At 43.3% G+C, this 22,353-nt stretch overlaps 1 protein-coding gene across 1 annotated transcript in view; it reads left to right on the plus strand.

The window, feature by feature from the left end:
• The first annotated feature begins 740 nt into the window (after window positions 1-740).
• KLHL13 (kelch like family member 13) overlaps window positions 741-22,353 on the plus strand; it is an 85,866-nt gene continuing 64,253 nt past the window's right edge. Inside the window, exons 1-2 of the mRNA XM_082289549.1 lie at window positions 741-775; window positions 20,692-20,750. Of these exons, the coding sequence (XP_082145675.1) occupies window positions 20,731-20,750 (20 nt within the window). The 5' untranslated portion in view covers window positions 741-775; window positions 20,692-20,730. The remainder of the gene's footprint in view (window positions 776-20,691; window positions 20,751-22,353) is intronic.

The raw sequence follows: 22,353 nt of genomic DNA on the forward strand, positions 1-22,353 counted from the left end.
GTGCCTGAATTTGCTTCTGTTGCTCTTAATGGTGTGAGAACAGAAGTGAACCCAAAACTGCCCATAGCATATCTCAACCAGGATATCTTTTGCTCTGAGATAGATGCTGCACTGGCTTTGATAAGCCAATGCAAAAAATGTCCAGATAAGAGAGTAGGTTTAGATTAGATATTGGGAAGTAATTATCTACTTTGAGGGTTGTGAGGCACTGGCACAGGGAAGCTGTGCCTCACAACCCCATTCCTGGAAATGTCCAAGACCAGGCTGGATGGGGCTTGGAGCAACCTGGGATAGTGGAAGGTGTCCCTGACCATGGCAAGGGGGTTGGAACTAAGTGGTCTTTAAGGTCCCTTCCAACCCAAGCCATTCTGTGATTTTATGACTGTTGCTGCCTCTTTCTGTCCTCCCTGCTGTTCCAGCAGCTCTCCTGATGCACTAAGCTGCTGGAGACAAGTCCTGCTAACAGAGCTTTTACCCGTACACTGCAACCCCACCCTCTCCCGTCTTTTTTTCTCCCTCCTTCTCTCCGTCCCTCCCTCCTTCCATCCCTCCCGACGCGTACACAGACCACGCCCCCTTCCCCACGGGCCCCGCCCCTAGCCCCCACCGCCCCGCCCTGCTCCCGCGCAGGCGCAGTGCCCGCCCCGCCGTGCTGGTGACGCGGGGCCGAGCGGGGCGGGGTCGGGCGCGCGCGCGGAGGAGCGGGGCCGCGCTCGCCAGTTCGGGGACGCTCCGAAGTGGGGCCGCGGCCGGGGCCGGGCGGCCGCAGCCGCAGGTGAGGGCGGGGCTCGGGGACGCCGCTCGGTTCTGCCCAGTTCGGGGGCCCGGCGGGGCCGGGGGCTTTGCGTCCTGCGGGGCCTCTGCGGCCGTGGGGGGGAGCGGGGCGCATTTAGTGAGCGGCGCGGGGGGGCTGCCTTGCACCGGAGGGGCTGCCCCGAGAGTCTCCCGTTCACTGGGGGCTGCCCTGAGGCCGCGGGGGGAGCGCTGCTGGCGGCAGGGTCTCCCTGCCTGCGGGACAGGACCGGGGTGTCCCGGCTGCACTTTGGGGGGCGGCGGGCGGTAACCCCTGTGCCGGCGGGGGGGGTCGGCATGGGGCAGTGGGGGGACCCCGCTGGTGAGGGAGGGAGGACGAGGGTGCCCCCATTTCAGCGGGTACCCAGCGAGGGGTGTGCAGGGGCAGAGCCAAAGTGCGCCGTGTCCGGCGGGGCGAGCAGCGGGGCAGGGACGAGGGGTCTGGCAGGACGGGGGTCCTGGCTGGGAGTGTCTGGGGACAGAGCGGGAGTGTCCCGGCCGGGGTCGCAGCTGGCGGCATGTGCAGACCGGGCTGCGGCGCTTGTGCCGCTGGCAAAAAGTGTCTTTAACTCTCCTTTTCCAGGCTTCATTGTGCAGCCATTGTAATCCTTCCCCCGGCTCGTTCTGCTCGTCACTGTTTATTGTTCCTTGGTCTTTAAATAGGCTGGACGAGGTCTGGGTGCAGGAAGGAGTTTTGGGGATTAGTTCTGAGAAGCAGCCATTAGAAAGGGGGACGTAGCTGTAGGTTGTAATTAACTTGCCAGTTTCCTCTTCTCCCTGTTCGCATAAAATTTAGGCCAAGCTCTGTTTTTAGTAGGTACTGGTCAGGACTTTTCACCTCCGTATGAAAAGTGCGGTGTTAAGAACTCTGGAAGTCTTGGCTTGGCTCCTTTGTATCATTCAGGAGACACAAGGTGCACATCTTTTTCAGTTTTGTATGGCAAAGGTTTCTTCAGCTTTGATGTTCTGAGTGTTAATGAAACTGATGCTGTCTTGGACCTGCTGTGAAATCTGCATCAGAAATACTTCCCTTACCCATTTAAATATGCCTCATACATTTGAATAGAATGACACGGAGGAGTTTTCCTTATTCTTTCCCCAGTGAGCTACACATAGAGATAATGCTAATGAATAACCTTCAGGGCACTCTTCCCACTTCTCTGATTTCATGGTAGAGCTTGTTCTGCACTCCTGTTTAATACTAGAGTATGCTGGAGAGTGTTGATAGTAAAAAAAGTTTGTGTTAAGTTTGGATTAAATGCTGTCCTGAATGCACTTCTGGTGATCTCTTTGATGCTATGATTTTCAAAATTGTGCTTCTAAACATTTTCCTTGACTTTTAAAGTTCAAAAAATTGTAGTAAGGTGCCAGCATAAATTAGCATGCTGCTCTGCTTCAAAGAAGCAAGACTGCTTCTAGTGAGCCAATGACACTAGGTGTCAAAAATGAATTAAAGTGACTTTGCCGCAGCCAGCTTTTTTAAAATTATTATTACTTTAAAGAATTTCTTCTGCTCTTTTATAGAAGATTCACTAAACTGAAAGTCATCTGAGGCCGTAGTTCAAATGTACCTGATCTGTAGCAGTAATAGTGGCTTGGAGCCTTCTGCAGTTCATGGTATCATTGGCACAACTTCTGGTGATGTATGAAGCAGATCATCAAACGTACCCAGCCAGAGGGAAAGGGTTATGCCCAGATTTCCTGATCTAGTTTGCAGTGGAGTCCCCCAAACGACAGCAGAGCATGACCGTGGAATGATGATGAGCATTGGGATCATCTCAGGCAGCCTGTGGGGGCAAAGCAGGAAAGGGAGTATGTGCAGCTGGTATCACTACTGGGGCAGCCTGTGAGGCTCAGAGGGGAAGTGAGATGTAGCTACTGCAGGAAGGGTTCTTCTGCTGGCACATGAACTGTCCAGAGGCACAGTGGGATTGGGCATACAAAGTAAAGCCTTGCCTTTTCTCCCTGAATTCCAGGCCAGGTTGGATGGTGCATTGAGCAACCTGGTCTAGTGGCAGATGTCCCTGCCCATGGCAGGGGGGTTGGAATGGGATGATCTTTGAGGTCCCTACCAACCCAAAATTGTTCTACGGTTCTATGAATTCTAGTCACGAGTGTGGTTGTTTCTTTGTTTTGTTTTCCAACAGGCTGAGAAAAATGCTGGAGATCTTAAAAAAAAAAAAAAAATCAACAAGCTATCTCATTTTGAATGTATCTTAGCATAATACGATACTTGTATGTGTTTCTTTGACAATGGTGATCAAGCCCAGATTGTCTGGATCTAAAGATAGAACCTCTGTTGTCTGAAATAAGAGATCATTGAAGTTACCTCCAGGACTGTATGTTCTTGGTGTAGTCCAGCTGTTAGAAAGGGATACTTAATCAATGCTACAAAGAAAGTGTTGGTAGAGACTCCAAAGGAATCTGCAGAGTGTTCTGCTGGAAGTGTTTTTGCTAGCACTACTCTATCACCTCTACAAACACCACAAGCAAAGCTGTCAGAAATGCTTGTGTTTTTCATTGTTGTTAGGTTGCTGAAATAGCTGTGGTGCCTAGTATATGGCTTTGTTTTAAACTCTTTAAGATGGTATGTCTGTGCTGGCAAAACTTCCTGTGAAACTTCACTATGGCAAAAATTGTTCAATTATGAAGTGTTTTAAGAACAGCAGCCTTAGAACATATTCAGTGTTTGGCTGTTTCACTGTATCGATAGTGCAAAACTTTTCTAATGACTCTTAAAAGCTTACCAGAGTTGATTTTGACAGCCTTTCACAGGGATGGATGCTTTTGTCACAGATCTGGCATAGTGTTTATAGATGTTAGTGTGAGTGGGAGGTAAAAGCTTAAATAGCTGGGGCAATGTATGTTCTGCTTTCCTTTCAAGGTTCTCTACTTTCAGATTTTTTAAATTTTCACAGCTGTATTGCATTGTCAGAGTACTGACTGGAAGCATTTTTATGGTTTTCTTTTTTAACTGTGATGCAACAGGTTTATTAAAATTGTGAGATTTTTGTGGATAAATTAAAAACACTGCTGTGGAAGAAACTTTTCTCAGTATATTGGCTAGCCCTAAGCAAAGTATCTTTGAAAAACTGTGAAGTAATCCAACAATGTTAGATTGTAGTCTCTGGGAGCAAAGGCATGCTTTCAGTGGGCATTCAGGGGAATTGAAAAATTTTCTGCTTTTGTCTGAATTATTTTCACAGAGCTTTGTCTCTGAGGACTTTACACAGTAGGAGGTGTTTTGGGGTGTAAGTGTGCCTATGCCATGTAGTGCAGACAGCCTATATCCTGTATCAGGAGGTTCTGACAAGGGAACCAGGCTATAAGTGCATTGGGGTGGGAGATACAGGGAGTTGGAATGTGTGACTTGGTGTTGGTGACAGAAGTGGATTTCCTGAAGATATCTGTTGGATTTGGAGGTAGTAAGGGATCTGTTTGAACTGAGGAGGAGCTTGCAACCTGTGACAATATTTAAACCTGACTCCTTTAATTAGCCTTTGTATTTCAGAATACTAACTAAGAAAATTTGGGTGATTTTCCATGTTCAGTGTCCTGTAATGAATTTGATGTCTTTGATGCCTGTTCTGAGAAGCTGTTTTCAAGTGAGTTGGCTGTACTACTTTTTGAAGAATGCCCCAGTTACTGATTTGTATTGATATTTTTGCTTTAAACTCGCTGTAGGAAATAGGTAATTTGATTTCTTTTTGTGGAATCAGTGCTTTGTTAATACTAATGTCAATGGTCATATGATTGCTTGGGGCTTTTGTTTTACCTTCTCTGTGACTGATGCAGCTGCTTGGTGGTGTGCTCTGTAGTTGTGAAATGTGAGATTTGTTTGGCAATGCCAGCTATTCTGCTTGGTTTCTTTAATGTGAAATATTTAAAATATGAGCAAGCTTACGTACAGGAGAAAGTACGCATGAAAATAGCTTGTGACCAGAAGTTTTGCTTTTAAAGAAGTTCTTAGAGCTTTTGCCCTTACTTGTAGTTGCTTAAATTTTGGGGAAAACTTCAGACCTTTCTCCATTTCCTTATTAAAGAGCATTGATCTTACCAGGGACCCCATGCCTGCTTGAACTGTCAGAGTGCATGTTTTGCTCTCCCTTTTCAAGGGCCCCTTCTCTGGAGGGTGCCCAGACAGTGATGCACATGGAAGGCTACTGACAGAGCAAAACTGCTGCTGTAATCTGTGCAGGTGTGGATGGGACCAGAGCAGAACTGGTTGTCAGTAGGTAAAGCGGCATGATTATTTCCCCGTGATGTCAGACACTTGCTTTGGCTCCTGCCTCCTGGCATATGTGCTTGTTTGTCCTGCCTCTCAGAAGTCTCTGCCTGAAGTGGGAGGTGTAAGCTGCTTTAGGACAGAGGTCCTGTCTAAGCTGTTCCACCTTGCAAGAAATAAAACAGTTGGCGCAAAGCTGGGAATGTGTTGCATGGATCTCACGGTTAAAACTAGGGATGGGGTGATTTGAGTGCCTGTCCTTGCTTCCAGGACTTCAAAGTATGTGTTTTAACAAATATTGTAGTACTCAGCCACAAATCATGTGAGTCCTATTATGAATGTAAATTTCCATCTTTGCAGGGCAGTGAGGAAAGAACTTTGTTCGTTTTTTCTTGGTGAGGCAAATAAACTCATTTTATCAGTCTATTATTCAGAAATTGCAGACCAGGATTTAGCATCATGACAAGTGAAAACAATGGTGCATGGTAAATGAGCTTAATTCACACCATCTGGTCAAGTGCAAATTGTTATGAGGAAGGTGAGGTGCTATGTAATGAAAAAAATAAGCAGAATGAGTGTGAGTGATAATTATTAAATACTAGAATCTTACAGGTTGAAAAAAACAAGGACAAACATGAATATCAACCCAGTTCTTTTTCCCTGGTTGTTCTTTGGGATCTCCATTTGAGTGATCTGTTCTAGTTTAAGTTGAATATGTTGCACATGTATTTGATTTAGTATTGTGAGAACTTTGATTCCTTTGAATAACTGACCTTATCTGATAATGCTAATGGGAGGTATCCAGCAGTAAGTTGATGATCTGAAATACCCAGCATGTTTGTAGTGTACTGGCTTCCTAAAGTTGAAGCTCTGGTTCTGTCATACATGATTGTAGTATGTTTTTTACACTTTAAAATAAATGTGTAAGAGAAGAATGCAAAACACTTGTTTTAAATTTCAAACTTCTTCATAAACTTGTTATGGATTGAAAGTTAAGCAGAAGATTCACACTCACCAAAATCTGATGCTGGAGGCTTTGGAGACAGTTTGGTGCTGCAGGTACCTCATCAGATGTGCCTCTGGGGGTCCTGCCTTGTGCCCCAATCTCCTGCTTCAGCTCCGTTGGCAGAGCTAATGTTTGAGTGGTTGCAGGGTGTTTTCTTTCATGCTTCTTAGCTCATGGGAAACTTACCCACTCATTAATGTTTTTATCTGTTTGCTAACTCACCCTGTCACTATACCTTGCTATTGCTCTCACAGGTAGAGGCAGGAATCGTGTCTGGAGGTGAGTGGAGGGAAAGCAGCACATCTTTTCCCAGCAGATGAAGCATCAAATTCTGGGGATGAAGTATCAAACTCAGCTCAGCAGGACAAGGGCATTGTTCCCACTTCAAACTAGTCATGTTTCCAGATGCCTTTAAAGAGCTCTCCCTGGGATTGCTGTTCTCCAATTAGCTTTCCATCTGTGAGGAAGCTGCATGATCCATGTAATGCTTAAATTCGTGTTTTCAGGTAATGTTTATATTAAAACAGAAATTTTACACTACATTAAGGAAGGGAGATGACTTTTTCTCAGTTCTGGAGGATTCAAACACTGCCCTGCATCCTGCTGGCAGATACCTGGCTCTTGAAGGGAGCCAAGAGGGAGAAATGGGTTGCTCTTCTGCGTTGTCAACTTTTGGCTTCTTAGTGCCTGCTTCTAAACCGGTTTCAGTGTTACAAAACACATGGTTCTGGGCAAGTTTATGGCTGCCCACAGATTTTGAATTGAGGAAGCAAGTAGCACATCTGTTATTTAAAGAAAGCTGTGAGCGGCACTAGAATCCTACAGACGTGGACACGTGTTCTGTATATGTATTTCTTTTTTTTTCAGCAGCTGATTATCCACCATGGTGCTGGAGTTGTAGATGATGTGTGTTAATAGTTTATGCCTACCAGCCCCCTCCCTGATCATCTTTCAGCTCACTGTTAGCAACTTTTTAAGTAGTAGCAACTACAAGTTATAAAATACATGTGAGGTTGTATTGCTGACACTTATTAACAACTATATTTCGTTGCCTGTTTATGTTGGAAGCTTTTAACAGTAACAGTGTTACCAGTTTTGTTCTCGTTAATGTTGAATTTATAATATAGCAATGATTTTATGGTTAGAAATGTAATCTGGGCTCTTGTGTTTGCTGTTCTAAGCTTCTTTTTATACAGTGAAATTGAAGTATTTCCACTGGGGTGTATGTCCTATGAGAGATACAAACAAAAGACTTTACACATTGAAGCTAGAAATTAGGAATTAAACACTTAAACTACAAAGGAACCTGAGGATAAATCTAGATAAGTCAGCAATATTGAATTTACCAGATTGCTTGAGCTACCTTATGCTGCTCCCTTGGTGGCTCTGCAAATCTGCCCAGTCTCTTGTGGTTGCTCACATTTGTCATAGGGGAGTAAATGTGCCAGCATTCACTGTCTCTGTTCCTTATTAGGCTTGGGCAGTACCAAACACTGACATCTCTAATGATAAAAGGACTATTGTGGGGAGTTTTGTGATCCAAGTGAGGCTTGGTACCATATTTTACCCCGAGTCTGAAAATTTTGTCCTTAATGTCCAAACAGAGTTCTGATATTTAAAGGATAAGAGTAATGAGAAGATCATATTATCACCTGTCTTGGGGTTGGTGGAAGTGTTGTTAACTCATCTCTTATCTCAGTGATGTTGGTGGTATCACTTGCTACAAGAGAGCGTGGCCTGTATCTTTGCTAATCTTTTTCAGGAATGGTGTAGTACCTTGTCTTAATGTAAATTTTGATATGTGGAGGAGTTTGCTGTGAGGCTCTAAATGAACTGTGGTACAACCCCCCTAGCACTTCCCTTTAGCAAGAAGGTAGGGACTCTGAGATTTTGTGTTCCTACTGCAGTTGCTTATCTTTTTTTTTGTAGTGTTCTAGCTGGTGTGTCTACCTGATGATAATTAAGAGCCACAGTGATGCACCAAGACCTTGTTATGATAGTGCCTCCCATGTGCAGAACAAAAAGACAGTTTCTGTTCCCAAATCTTGCTATGCTGCTGTAGTCTTTCTTCCACTGGTTATTTTTCTGGTGTTTGTGGTGGCAGTGGGTGGGGTTGGGTACAACTGTAAAAAAACCCCAGTTACTGTTGATAACATCTTAGTAAGCAAGTAGTCTAACTCTAGCCTGTGGTGATAGCATTTTTCTCTTTCTTCTAGCCTTAAGGCAATGTGGTGGACTTTACCAGCATCTCTTGCCTTCCTCCAAGTGCAGGGGTTTGTGTGAAGTATTATTGTAGGTGCTCACATGGCTGTCCTGGCTCATGGAGCGCCAAGTTACATCTTCTCTGTGAGAAAGGGTTGAGCAGATGTACACTAGACTTACTGTCCTCTTAAAATTGATTTCTTCAGTGATGAGTGTGCCAACAGCTCTGGCTTCTTTTGGGATGACAGTAGGGTTTCTTGTCTGCTGCTGGCTTTCTCTTGCTATTGGCTATCATTCCTAGTTTGTAGGAGGAGAAAATATTTCAGTGAGGGTGTTGTAAACCTTACCTCTGGCAGCGTAGACATTTATGTGAGCTCTTCTACAGAATGTCAACCAAAATCAGCTGGAGTGGTTTAAACAGCCTGAATAATCACTCTTTGTATTGGTTGATCCTGAGTAAATAGTCTAGAAAGTACTTAAGAGCAGCTCGGCTGGAGCCTTATGGCAGAGAGCAGGGACAGGCAACCAAGGGTGCTGAGCTCTTCCATGGCACAGCTGTACCTAGAGGAGGACATCCAAGCTCAACCTAGGTCAGAGATTCACAAGTTAAAGGGCTGCTTGGAGGCAGAAATGTGGCTTCTCCCTGCAAATAACCCCGAGATTACAGCTGACATAAGAAGATCCCACTTTGTCATCCTCATGGGGAATGAGTGTATTTTCTGGTTAGGCTGTAATGATCTGCTGGTGTGGAGTGAAAGAAGTGATTAAATTTAGACATATTTCATGGGGAAGCAGGGAATGGCAGTGCTGGCACCTTTCTAGTGGTGCTGCCAGGCGCCAGGGCACGTGGTGTGAGGCTGCTGTGCAGCAGTGTCTCGTCTTCCCCGTGTGTGTATAGAAGAGTCCACTTTATGGTTGTCACCAGCTCCCACTACTAGTTCCAATTGTTTATTCATTGGTAAAATTAATGGTAGGAGGGAGTTGGGCAGGAAAACATCAATGTGCAAGGTAAGAGGTTGCATGGCAGCACTTTACAGTCCCAAACAAGGAGTCAGGAATAATTAATGGCAGAAAAAGAAATGGGAGGAGGAAAAAATGCATGGGTCAGAGGAGAAAATGTTATCTTTGTATTGACTTTATTGTTTCAGTGCCATCCCAGATGTGTCTAACAAGTCTGACATTGTTTGAGACTTTCATTTCTAAGAGCCTTTCACAAGGCCCTGCAGTGTAAATGCTCATATGTGTCACTGGAGCAGCCTGACACAGCTCTGCCACCACGCAGGTTGGGCAAAATGTGCTTATAGGGGATGGGGGGGAGCTGGATCTTACTCCCAGTTTTAAAGGGCTTCTTGCCACCAGAAGCTGCTTTCTAACCTCATGTCTTTCTGGCCTTCTTCACCAAAACAAACTGTGTAAGAGGCTTCCTGATGAATTGTGTGTCATTCCTGACACAATGGTATTTTAATTCTGGAACATGAGTCATTCTGATTGCTGCCATCCAAAGCTGTGCATATATAAAAGCAAAATAATTTGACAAATTTTAAGGAGGAGCATCAAAAGCTTAATGAAAGGAGACTTCCATAGCCTCTCATCTTCAGATAAACTCTTTGTTTTGGTTAAGAAGTTTGAATGTCCCATAGTGCTTCTGATCCATTATTATTGGTTAACCTGCACTTTACTATGTGATTTTGTTGTTAGTATCATTTTATTGTTTTAACTGTATGAATAATTTGATTGGCAAGGGCTTGTAACTGAAAAAATACTGTTCATTCAATGAATGTTAATTCATTGAATTATAGAAGTGACCCTTAGTAAATGATGAGTGTTGAGAATATGGGTTGCCAAGTGCAATGTTTTCATTTTTTTTCTTTTCTGAGAGGAAATGCAGAGGAAACAAAAGTGTTATGGCCAGCATTTCTTCACTCTGCTTTATGTTAAAATGAATTTAAAAAAATTAATGCTAGTGCAAATGACAGCGCTGCTGATTGTTCCTTGTATTTTGAGGTAACTGCCTGCTGTTTTCCTTTTGAATTGGTTGTGCTATCTTTTCAGCATTAAAAAGAAATGCAGTGTCTCCTCCTAAGTCCCTCTATCCTATTCTTCATGGCTGTAAGATGACTTTTCACTGTAACTTTGTGCTATTTCAGCTCTTCTGTGACTGGTGCTCTCTGTGCAAGCCTAGCCAGAGCTTCCTGCTGTGGTAACAGCTGCTGGGGGGAATTTGTGAGAAGGGGGCTTGGCTTGGGACCACGGTGCAAGGTATTACTTCTGTACCTCCTGTGACTTGTATGCATTTAGTGATTTACATGGAATGGTGGCTGTGATTCTGAGACAGTGACTGCATGAGTAGCTTCAAAGCAAAAAATTAGATCTGACTTTTTTTTTCTGCGCTACTGTTGAAATTGATTTTATGTGGAGCTGTGATCTTGTGGAATTCTGTATGAAATATTCCATATATAAAGAGCAGGATACCACAGATTTTTAGTGAGTTGTGTGAACTTTCCATTCAGGCAAGAAGCAGGGCTATACAATTTTCCACTCACACTAGAGACAGAGCTCAGAGGGCTGCAGAAGCCAGTTGTTAACTCTGTTGGAGATGCTCTACCCTGCAGTTCTTTAAAATAACATCTACGGTGGATAATGGTGTGCAAACTTGTGTGACAATTTTTTTCTCTTCCCAAACCTTGTTCTAGATGTCAGAATTAACCTGGACTACTTGGGAATGGCGAAACATAGCCCTGGGATCCTGCCATGAACAGTAAGAAAGTTGACATACTATGTGTATGCAAATAATAATTTTCTTTTAGTGACTAAACTGCAGTGAAACTTCCTGTTAATTAACACAACCAGGCAGCACATTGTGTAGCTCAGTGTGGAGGTGCTCCCAGCTTTCCATACAGTAAAGAAGCAGTACAGTAGGTCAGAGGGGTGGATCAGCAGGGGAGGATTCTTTGGGAAACTATAGTGGGGAAGTCTCTGCAGTCAGTATGGCATTGGAGGTGGGAAGCTACTATGGGTGGTTGCTACAGCGGGGATTACTGTAACACGCATATATCAAACCAGGAGTCCCGTGGAAAGGAAATATATATGGCCAGATTCTTGGTAGATGTTTCAGAGATGTTTATTTTTCCAGCCACATGGCCGGGGCTCTGCCGAGGAGCTCTTACAGTCACAGGCCCCGAGGGTCCTTGGCCACACAGGGGAACACAAACCAACCAATGGGAACGAGGCTGACCAGGGGCAGGGAAACCCCGTGCCTCCCCCCCAGGGCCCCTCTGCCAGGGCTCCATGGCAGGGGAGGAGACCCCAACACCTCACCCGTTTTATTTTAATAAAAGGAGAATGAAAACAACTGGATAAACATAACAAGAACAGTTTCAAGACAAAACAAGCCACCCTCCTGACTCCTTAAATGTCCAAACAGATTCTGTGGAACATCTTAGGGCTGACAGAAGGGAGACAGAACTCTCCAGGCATGCTTTGTGGGGAAACTGAGGCAGGAGAGGGTTTAATTTCTTCCCTCCTGCTTTTCATCCCCCCCTCGGCATCGGAGAGGAATTGGAGGGAAATGGAATTGTATAGGGAAGCCATGGGGTGAAAAATGGATTAGGAATAAGCTGGGGATGGGGTAAACTTAGGAAAGGGTTCATACTGGGTATAGGGTAAAAAGGGAAAGTAGGCTGTGGATAGGGAAGTTGCTGGGATGGATATTGTTTATAATTTTGTGCATAACGGCTGCCTTTGACGGGAATACCTCCAGGCCCAGTAACATTCGCTGCTTGTAAACCCTTCTTTCCTTGCACTATATCAAATTGTACAACTTCCCCATCTCCTACACTTTACACAGGTAATTTTTAGGGTTATTCTTTTTAATGGCAGTTCTATGGATGAATAAATCTTCCCCTGTATCATCTCATGTTATAAATCCATAGTTGTTTTTTACATTGTACCATTTCACAGTTCCTGTGATTTTCGTTGCTATAACTTCTCCTATCACGTGCTTGTGTGTTCGTTGTGGGTGCCGGTCCCGCGTGGCCACTGCCTCGCCAACTCCGACGTCTCGGCTGGGCCCCCGCGTTGCGGCTGCTCTGCGCTCTCCGAGCGGCGCTGCTCCGGCGCGTGTCTGGGCTCTGCGCGGTCCTGCATTGCCATCGCCGCTGGCTCCATGGCCTGTGAGTGGCTCCGTGCCCTGTGAGCGGTTCCGCTCTGCAAACTCCACGCCGCTTTGAGAGCGGCCCGGTTTCGGCTCGGCGCTGCGCTGCGCGGCTTCTCGTGTCGCTCTGGAAACCGCCGCTTCTCCCTCCGCAGGGCTCTCCGAGCCAGTCTCTCAGAGCGGCCTGCCGCGCCGATGCCCAGTTCCTGGCTGCTCGTGGCCCACGGCACCCGCGGCGCCTGCGGCATCGCTCCCTCACTCGCGGCCGCGTGGCCGGGGACCCCGAGACAGGGATGGGGTCCGCGATAAGGCGCGCGCTCCCGAGGGGGCCGGGCACATCCAGCACAGGCATCTCCACCGGCACGGCTGCAGTCATGTGCTCCCGGGATGGCGGCCGCACGGTCTCGGCCACGGGATTAGTATGATCCTCTGCTTTAGGGGTAACGGGACCATATCCTCATGAGCTTCACTGATTACAAGAGATGCACGGAGAGCTTCTATCACTAGTCCATGTTCTGTTTGATCCCTTACCTTATCCCAGATCTCATCCCAAAAACACCCATGACAAGTTCCAGGAGGTTCAATATCAAAAAGTAAGTCTCGAGAAATACAGGAGAAACTTTTGAAAAGCCAGTTTAAAAAATGTTCTAGATCTCCCGGTTGCATTACTTTTTTGTTTTGTTGTTCAAGGATTCCTTTAACTTCTAGATACATTTTTTTCTGTGGCTCAGAGAGCCCCATTTATCGCGATTCTTCCATAGTCCAGAGAGAATATCCAAACCAAGATGAGAAGAGAGAGATCTAGAGTGGTTTTTACTCGTGAATTTTCTGTCCTTAGGGATCGGTGACCTGCCTGCATTCCTCCACCATTTGCTACAGTGGGGATTACTGTAACATGCATATATCAAACCAGGAGTCCCGTGGAAGGGAAATATATATGGCCAGATTCTTGGTAGATATTTCAGAGATGTTTATTTTTCCAGCCATGTGGCCGGGGCTCTGCCGAGGAACTCTTACAGTCACGGGCCCCAAGGGTCCTTGGCCACACAGGGGAACACAAACCAACCAATGGGAAATGAGGCTGACCAGGGGCAGGGAAACCCCGTGCCTCCCCTCAGGTGGTGTATTAGGAAATTTTTGAGGTGGTAGCTGAAGGATGCTTTCCTGTAATGTGTAATTATATTGGGAAACTCCATTGTTACCCAGTGTATAATTATATCACGACTCCATTGTCATGGGATATCTTGAGTGCAAATTAGATTGTAATGTGATTAGACAAATTAATGGAAGAAAAAAAGTGAATTTTGAAGTGCTCAAGCCTGAATTCCAGATGCAGTTTGTGGGAGAAAGTCCCTAAAACCCTGGCAGAGGGAAGCTGCCAGAAGGCAGTGTTCTTTCACTGTCACTGCTCCTGCTGTTAGACAGCATGGCCAATTAGGTCTTCAGTCTGAGCTTTCCTGTCTGACTTTTGTGTGGAGCTTTTCTGATATGAAACTTGGTGTTTAATGGAGGTTAATTAAACAGTTCATGTAGCCAAGAAAGCAAGATAGCTTTAAAGATATTGAGTGTTGATCAAAATATTCAGATATTTTTGTGCTGTTGGTAGTCTGAGACTTCCTAGTTTGAAGGATACATAAATATTTATGTATGTACGTGCTCTGTATTCCTTACATAGCCTTTTCCAGATGTTGCAGTAGACTTCCTTAAATTAACACATTGAAAATTATTCTGATTAATTTTCCCAGTACAAAATAGATGACTTGAGAGGCTGTGTGGGTGAGTAACATGTTTCGAAAGTGTCAACAATGTCTGCTGAAAACTTACACAATTTGTCAGCCTTCACTGGGACAGAAATTAGAAGGCTTTTGTGTTGTTACATATAATAATTTGGATATAGTCCACTGGAAATGTACATCTCTTGAAAACTCCTGCACTCTAAACTCTTCACAGCAGTGTAAATACTTAACATGCAAATGCTCAAATGAAAAAATATTTAATTTTCTTTTGTAGGACTCTCTGACCATGTCATGTTTAATTCTTCCCTGGGAGCAGTTTTTTTCCAAGGGCTTTCAAAAGCTGGTTTATATACTTGAGATGTTAGGCACTACTAAGGTCTTGGAAATATCAGAACTCTCTTTTGATGAACAAACTCTATAATTGTTAAATTCTTGTAGATCAAATTACAGAGCCTTATGTTCTTTATTAGAGCTGACAAAGACACAGGAAGCTTAGTGCTTTGTACAAAGTAGGATATGTAACTCAAGCAGATTCTGCTAAGACTGATTGCTTTTGGCCTTCTGAGAAGTTTGTTCAGCTTACCTGAAAAAGATAAATGTATATATTTGTAGAATATTAAGTAGCTTTGAAATCTTACCAGAATGCAGCTAAAGCTGCATTGATCGTGGATTGACTGAGCTAACAATTTAAGCTGTGCTGCTCAGAGGTAAGACAATCCTTCATTTTGAACTGTCTTATTTAGCAAATTCACTGTTTGAGAGGTAAGATAAGAAACTTTGATATTCACAGATTTGCTCAGACAAACCATTTTCTGACAGCAAATATCTGTAATGTCAGAGAATAATCACTCATTAGTGATGATTAAGAAAGAGGCATTTTAAGGGTAGAAATGATTCTTGGTACAAGGTGGGACATCTGGAATGATCCTGGCATTTTTTGTTCCCTGCCAATCAATTATCTAAACGTTGTATGGCTTCTCTTTTGGCTTTTCTTTCAAGGTGGTTATTGGAGCCAAAAAAGCTGGACTGTTACTGTACTGGTGTTCAAGATCCTTGTGTTTGGGAGGTTCTTAACGTCCATTTCTAGCATAAGTGTAATCAGAAATCCAAATCTCATTTTGCTTTTAAAACTGTTGTGTTAGAAAATATCCATGTGCCACTAACTAAAGCTGAATGATCAACATGCGGAGCGCATCTCACTCAGCTCTCATGTCATTTGTGAGGCTTACGATAAGGCAGTGACTGGTGTTAGCTGTGTTGTGCGCTGGGTAAATTTCTGACCTAGTGTGTCCTGAATTGTCAGTTCAGTGTTTGTGCCATTTCAAGGTCTGCTCAAAATAGCTTTAGAAAGTAAAGGAAAACTAATGCCTCTGAGTTGATCAGCAGCCTGGTGTTCCCTTAGCTTCCACCTTTGCCCATAACAGCACTGCAAAATTAGTAAGCTTGCTAACAGTGATTGGTGTTGGAAATCATACTGACTAACTTGATCTAGGAGTATTTTTCCCAAGCCTTTATTTGTGTATGTAGATTCTTCTTCTCCCAAGGATGTAGCTTAGGTGGAGCCTCCAGGTAATGGACATTGTTGATGGAAGTAACAGCAGGTGGGAGGGCTTGGAGTTCATGGAAAGTGATTCCAAGGTGGCTTGTCACAAGGATACTTGAATGGTAGCAATAAGGAAATACCAAGGATTCAATTTCTCAGTGATGTGGGTGGTTCTGATACTCTGGTGTGTGATATAGGAGAGGGTGCCAAAAGGTTTTACAGCAGAAAATGGGAAAACGGGCTTTAATGTTCTGAGCTTTTTTGCTTTTATTGCCTGATAATGTATACTGGCTATCCAGGAGTCACTTGTGAAGACTGGAAGATTTCACTCTGCTGCAGTGTATGTGCATTGTTTTACTAGGAAGCTTCACAGGCTTTTACCTCCTGTTTTTATCACTTGTTTCCAGTCTGATGTGAAATAGCCTTTTCATTAATGCTTCCAGAGTTCTAGTTGGTGCCTCTAAATCTGTGACATAGACTGTCCAGAATGCAGTTCCAGGCAAATGGAAGCCATCCATGGCGGGTAAGACTCGCAACTTTGTACTGTCAGCGCTCTTGGGAGATAATGATTAAAAATCTTCCTCCAGTCACAAGCACAGAGGCAGAAGCTCGCACTGCCTTTAGGAGAGGGGTGGCATGGAAGCTGCTTTATTGTCTGGACATGGGCAAACAGCAGGAGTTACGGGCATCGCACTGGTAGGGGCCTGCTCTGTCTTGTGGCTATAGGAGCAGCAGTGGGAGGACAACAGCATTTTGGGTAGCTGCCACTGCCAGACCATCTGGGTGCTGTGCACAGTTCTGAACAGTGCTTGGAACTGCAGCTGGGGATGATGAGAGGGTGCAGATGTTTGAGCCAAGAGCAGAAGAGACAGAGCAGTGCTGCTGTCCAGGGAACAGAGCTGATGTGAACCCAGGTAAGTCACTAACCTGTCAGGTCATTGTGGCTCTGGCAGGGAGCTGGCTAGTCTCACACGTGTTTTCCTGTGTTTTGGGGAACTGGTCTCTGCTGCATCCTTGTCCCCTCCCTGTGCTGGCATCTTAGACTCACTGTGACTGTGGTGTATCATCTGCAGCCTATTCCTTGTCCCCCTCTCTTTGGTCCCAGGCTAGGATTGCTGTGTGTGGAGATGATCTTGTTAGGGCTCAAGGTAATGGGAGAGAAGTCCATTCGTTCCTTGGGACTGGATTATGCTATGCTGTAATTGCTGAAGCTCCTAATGTTGAGAGTATAATATAAGGACATCCAACCCAGGTCTGTTAGGCTTAGCACAGCTATTCAATGTAATATAGCATTTTCTTCTTGCCTATGGTGCCATTTTAAACTGCAGGTGTTTTACTTAGGTGTGGTTTATATGCGGTGTATTAATGACTCTGTCTGCTTCAGGGAACTGTTTTCTCTTTCTGTGTGAGTGAAATACTACACCAAGAAGCTTGGGGTTTTTTAATACTTGAAGTATTACTGAAGACTTCCAAGCTTGTGTGAGCATGCTGAAGCTTGTTTTATTTTGTGTTCCTAAAATAGGTTGAAAAAAATACTTATCAAACATATTTTTAAAGTACGTTAATGAAGGCCATTCTGTAACTGCAGTTGACAAGCACCGTAGCACTGCTTTTGGTGGGTAAGACTTCTTTACAAATACAGTTGCAAAATTTCTGTTAGGATAAGATCTGTTCTGCTACCCAGAGATGTGTTTCAACAGTTTGTCATCTTCCTTTATGACACTGAGTTTTTCAAAATGTAGGACTTTGGCTGACTGAAGCAAGTTGGTAGCTTCAGTTGTATTTTCTGTAATCTATAATATGGTGCTTCTTTTGTGTCTGGACTCGATTTTTATGGAAAACGTTTAAGTACTTATATACTTCTGGTCTGTGGGTGGAAGTTAGTAAATTATTCTGCTTGGTAATGATTATCAGGTTATAGTTGATATAAGTTAATGCTGCTCTTGGGCAATGCAACTCTGATGCCTGTTATAAAAACTGGGAGGCTGTGCTATTCTCCGGAAATGTGTACGAAGTTCATGCTGAAAACTGCGTACATCAGGCTGGTCTGCATCTGACTTCTAAGATGATAACACTTTTTTAGGCATATATTCTCTGTGTTTAGAGAGGTTCTCTTATTATTATTTACTTAGAGATTAAAGCCATTCTTTTAAGAGTGTAGATCGATGTCAGATTTAATCAGTTGCTGCTGAAAGGGACAGTGCTGCTTCCTTCTCTCTTTGCGTGGTGGGTGCCAGGGATTTGCTGCAGCTGCCAGGCTGAGGCAGCACTGGCTGTGCTGGCACTGCTTGTCCCCTGACCGCTGTTTTCTGTTGGATTGTGCAACTGGGTAGTTTGGTCCAGCACGAGGTAGGCGAGTGGTAGTTGGGTCAAACTAAGTAACATGGGACTGTGGCCCTCAGTAGTGTTCCCAAGTGAGAATTCAACCTCTTCCTCCCTTGGATTTCATGAGCACTCTTGTTTTTCAGCAGTTGTGTTTTGTTAATTTTTGATTCAGGTTATCTGCTGTGCTAGAGGAAGGACTGTGTTACCAGTGTAAATCAGGCTCAATCCCAGCATCCACTTTGTGATTTCTGAGAATAATTTAAAAACAACTTGCCTGCTATAGGAATGATGTTTGCTGACGTCTGGCCTCTGACCTGACAAGTATTTCTCATGTTCCCTGGATGATTGCATTTGCCCCTGAGGATGTGTGGGCTTGTTCATTTAATGGCTTCCTAGGCTGTGCCCTGCACACTTTGTCACTCCTTGGCATCTCTTGTGTCACTAATTTGCTGTTGTTTCCGAAGAGCTGGCTGTAACTGATGCAAGTAACCTACATAAGCAGTGTGCACTATCAACCCTGAATAATCTAGAGCTTCCTGACAGATGAATTACAGGCATAAAATAAGTTTCACAGGGTATCCACCATGTGAGCTGCATTCAACGGCATATGACAATGCATGCAGTGTGTTTGCTTTATGGAGTTGGAATTGGAAGTAGTCTAACTTCTCAGGAATGCTCAACAATTTTACATGGGTCTCAACCACACCTCTTTTAAATTGTCTTCCTGTATTCAAGCTAAAGATGGTTAAAACAAATGTAATCGTTTATATAGGAAATGAATCCTTATTCATTAATATATGTACTTCTTTTTGCATTTATGAAGGAATGATGGCAAAATATAACAGCAGCTACAACAGCAAACCCTGCAAACCAGAGATCTCAGGACCTTGCACAGTAATCAGAAATTCAGCCCCCAGCTCCTGGCAGGGGGATGCAAGTTTGTGCTGGTGATCAGATTTGTCCTTTCTGTGGCAGAGGTATAAGCCGAGGTGTGAATTTCTGATATCTGTATGCTGGGAATGGAGAATCAACACTGAGGGTGATAGAAGCTCTATTGTTAAAGATAAAAGTTAACTAAAATTTTTCTGAGTGTGAAAAATTCTGTTTTAACATGGAATTTTTTTGATCCCTTCATATTGTTGTGTAATGTATAGGTCTCATTAGAGAAGCCTGTGCAATGCCCACAGGATGGTAAAACAAGGACTGAGACTACAGCATCCATCCTAATTGTAGTAACCACATTGCACATCACATAGGACTTCACAAATAACAGAGTAATGATGGTAGGAGAACAGCTCAGGTGATGTGGCACTTTCTGAATGCTAGTTTTGTGATGGAGGATGGATAAAACCCATCCTGTTTACTCTGCAGACTTCTTTAACAGAGGAAAACCTGAAGTTTATTTAAAACAAAAGGATGTCCTAAGGTGTAGCAACACCAGGAGTTAAGAACCACTTTATTCTACCAACTGCTGTAGTGTCAGTGGGAGGGAATGGGCAAGTTAGGTGCTGTCAAACAATTTGGTTTGATGCTGTCTCAGTTGTGGCATATTTAAAGTATTGCAAAGCATACACTGAATTTACAATTCATGCTTACAAATACTGTGTGCTATTTCCTTCTGCTAAATGTCTAAGTCTGCTTTAGCAAAATAAGATTTTAGACAGGCTCTTAAATTAGGAGAGGTTGTGTCTACTCTCTGAAGTCAAAATTTTATTTGTCATGTTACAGAGCAGTTGAAGGGGAGAGGATGAGATAGAAGCTTTTATTTTTTTTATAGATAAACTGCTACTGTTTTGTGACCTTACCTAAAAACTTGCTTTTGTGTCTTAAAAGTATTGATTAAGAAAAAGGAATTTCTTCTTTGGGCTGTGAATTAATAGCAAATTGCTTAAAGAAATATCCAGTGCATACAGCTACTAAGTTTTTATCATTCAGTTATGTTTATAAATGTAAAATATGTAAAAGACCAAAAATCTGAAGTGTGGCTCTTTTCAGGGGTATTGCATAGTTCATATTTTGCAATGTTTGCTAATAAATAAATGTCAGCAAATAGAAATATTACAACTTTTTCACTCTCCCTTCAAGTGGAGGTATGATTTCACAAGCCAGAATATAGTCTGTAGTCTTTCATTTTGGTTAAAGGCTGTAAGATACCATACTCCTGAGACATCAAAAAAAAAGAACTAGGAGTTTGTTTATCAACTGTAGTATTGGATCTTAGAAATGGAAGTCATTAAGGTTTTGGCCTCTTCTATACAAATTAATGTGATTACATCTTGCCTATAAATAATTTGAGCTGTTTCTCTCTCTCTAAAAAAGTGGCTTTAATGAGTCACAGCTTTCATTTTAGTAAATTGTTCATGGGATAGGCAGGCTCAGGAACAACTGGGTTAAACCAAGAGATTATTTGAAAAATCTAGGCCATGTGCGCTCTGTTCACTTGATTAGTTTTCATAATTCATCCTTGTTTCCACAGCAAAGAGCAGCCTAATGCATGCAAACAAGAAGCGCTTTTCTTGCTTTTGTTTGTGCTCCTTCATCTCTGTAATTTTACCAGGGAAAGTAAGTGAAATGGGGAAACAGATTGTGCATGAACGTTTGGAACAAATCTTGGTTTGTTTTGTGAAAATCCATGGGATCTGAGAGGCAGGTGCTATCTGTGGATGTCTGTCTGTGACTCTGCTTCAGTTCTTTTCTGTTTGCCCACAGGTACATGAAGAACAGAGGAGATATTTCCGCTTATCAGAGATGATGTGGAGAGACTCTTTGTGAGTAACTGACGTATGTTTTCTAAAAAGCCCAAAATGCTAATGTGGGAATTAATTTTTTTTTTATTATTCTCTAACTTAGAATAACTGTGCCATTTGTCTAACACTTTTATTTGAGTCTGGAAAGCTGTGAGTGTAGAGCCCTTCATGGGAACCATGGACAAACCTGATTGTTGAAGGAAAGAGCTGGAGGACAGAGCAATGTATGGTTTCATAAGTGATTAACCACAATGCTTTACCTGTCTGTAGTGATCAGTCTACCAAAGGCTTTTACTGTTGACTGCTGAAAGTGTTCTAGACAGCAGTAAAACTGCTGACATGGTAGGTATGGGGAACCTTTAGCAGGGTTAACTTGTTACTTACAAAAGCTTATTCTGCATGTCAGGTTCTTAACACTTTATTGTCCTCGTCCAATTTTGGATTGCAAGTCTATTACTGAGTCTCCTATAGTTCTGTGGCTCACATGCATAAGCACACAGACACAGGGATGGCTTCAGTAATATTAAGCCGACGACAAGCAGTTGAGAAGGGTCCTTGCTTAGAGTTCCACAGAAAGTAGTTTATTGCTATAACTTGTGAAGGTTTCTAGAGGCAAATGACTCTTGAGTACGCAACAGCTCAAGCTTGAGTACAGGGGTGTGGCTAGCACCAAGAGTCAACCGGGGAAGCTGAGCTGGGGTACATTACCATAATTGGACAAGGCATCCTGGGAGAGGCTTCTTTCCCTCACCATAATCTTAAGTCTTTGGCACCAGAGACTGTCTTACCAAGATCCCTCTCTGTCTCTTGTACCACTGGTCAATCGGCTACCACACAAGTCTGCTATATCTGCCATAACAATGATGGGAATAGTAGCAGTCAATGGAAGCTTTCCTGAAAATTTGTAGTTCTTGTCTGCTGGAATAAACAAGAACATTCGGGGATCAAGTAGCTAAACCACACTCCTAAAACATTACAGGAAAGGAAGAACCTCCATGATAACTGTACCTAATTAAGTACTTAAAGGATTTGCTTTTGTGGAGACAAGGTCAGTTTTAGAGACCACAATTAGGTGATGCAATGTCTTATTTTTCAGATGGATTCCATAAAAATGCTGTGTTTCTAGTGCTGTAGGCTCCTCAGCCAGCTCATTTCTTTGGAGTAATTAGTCCCAGTGTTTTCTTTTTTTCTTTTTTTTTTTTTTTGCCAGATTTCCAGTAACAGTTGTGGATTAAGCAGCATCTTATTTTAGTATTTTCCATGATAGTCTTTGTGCTTCTTTTTTTTTTTGTGTAAGTGTAATATGAGTAATGTGCTTGAGTGTCTTCTTTTAAACCGTAAACTTTGATACTCTGGAGCTGTTGCTTTGTTCTGATGATCATTATCTAGGAGAACAGTGCCTTTGTAGACAACTTCAGAGCTTTTCTTGGCATGAAAGAGCTCAAGTTAGAAGAGCTGCTCTTCCCTCAGGCACCTTGATTTCTAAGTTTTCCTATGTTTGTAGCATTAAAGCTACAGAATGAAAATTTTTTCTTTGTTCTTTTCTTAAATTGAAGAAAAATCCTTTTATTACAATAGACCAGTAATTGCTTCAACTTCTAGGTAGGAACCAGTTTGGGTTCTT

This window comes from Coloeus monedula, assembly GCF_965178545.1.
Source record: "Coloeus monedula genome assembly, chromosome: 12".
Lineage (NCBI taxonomy): Eukaryota > Metazoa > Chordata > Aves > Passeriformes > Corvidae > Coloeus > Coloeus monedula.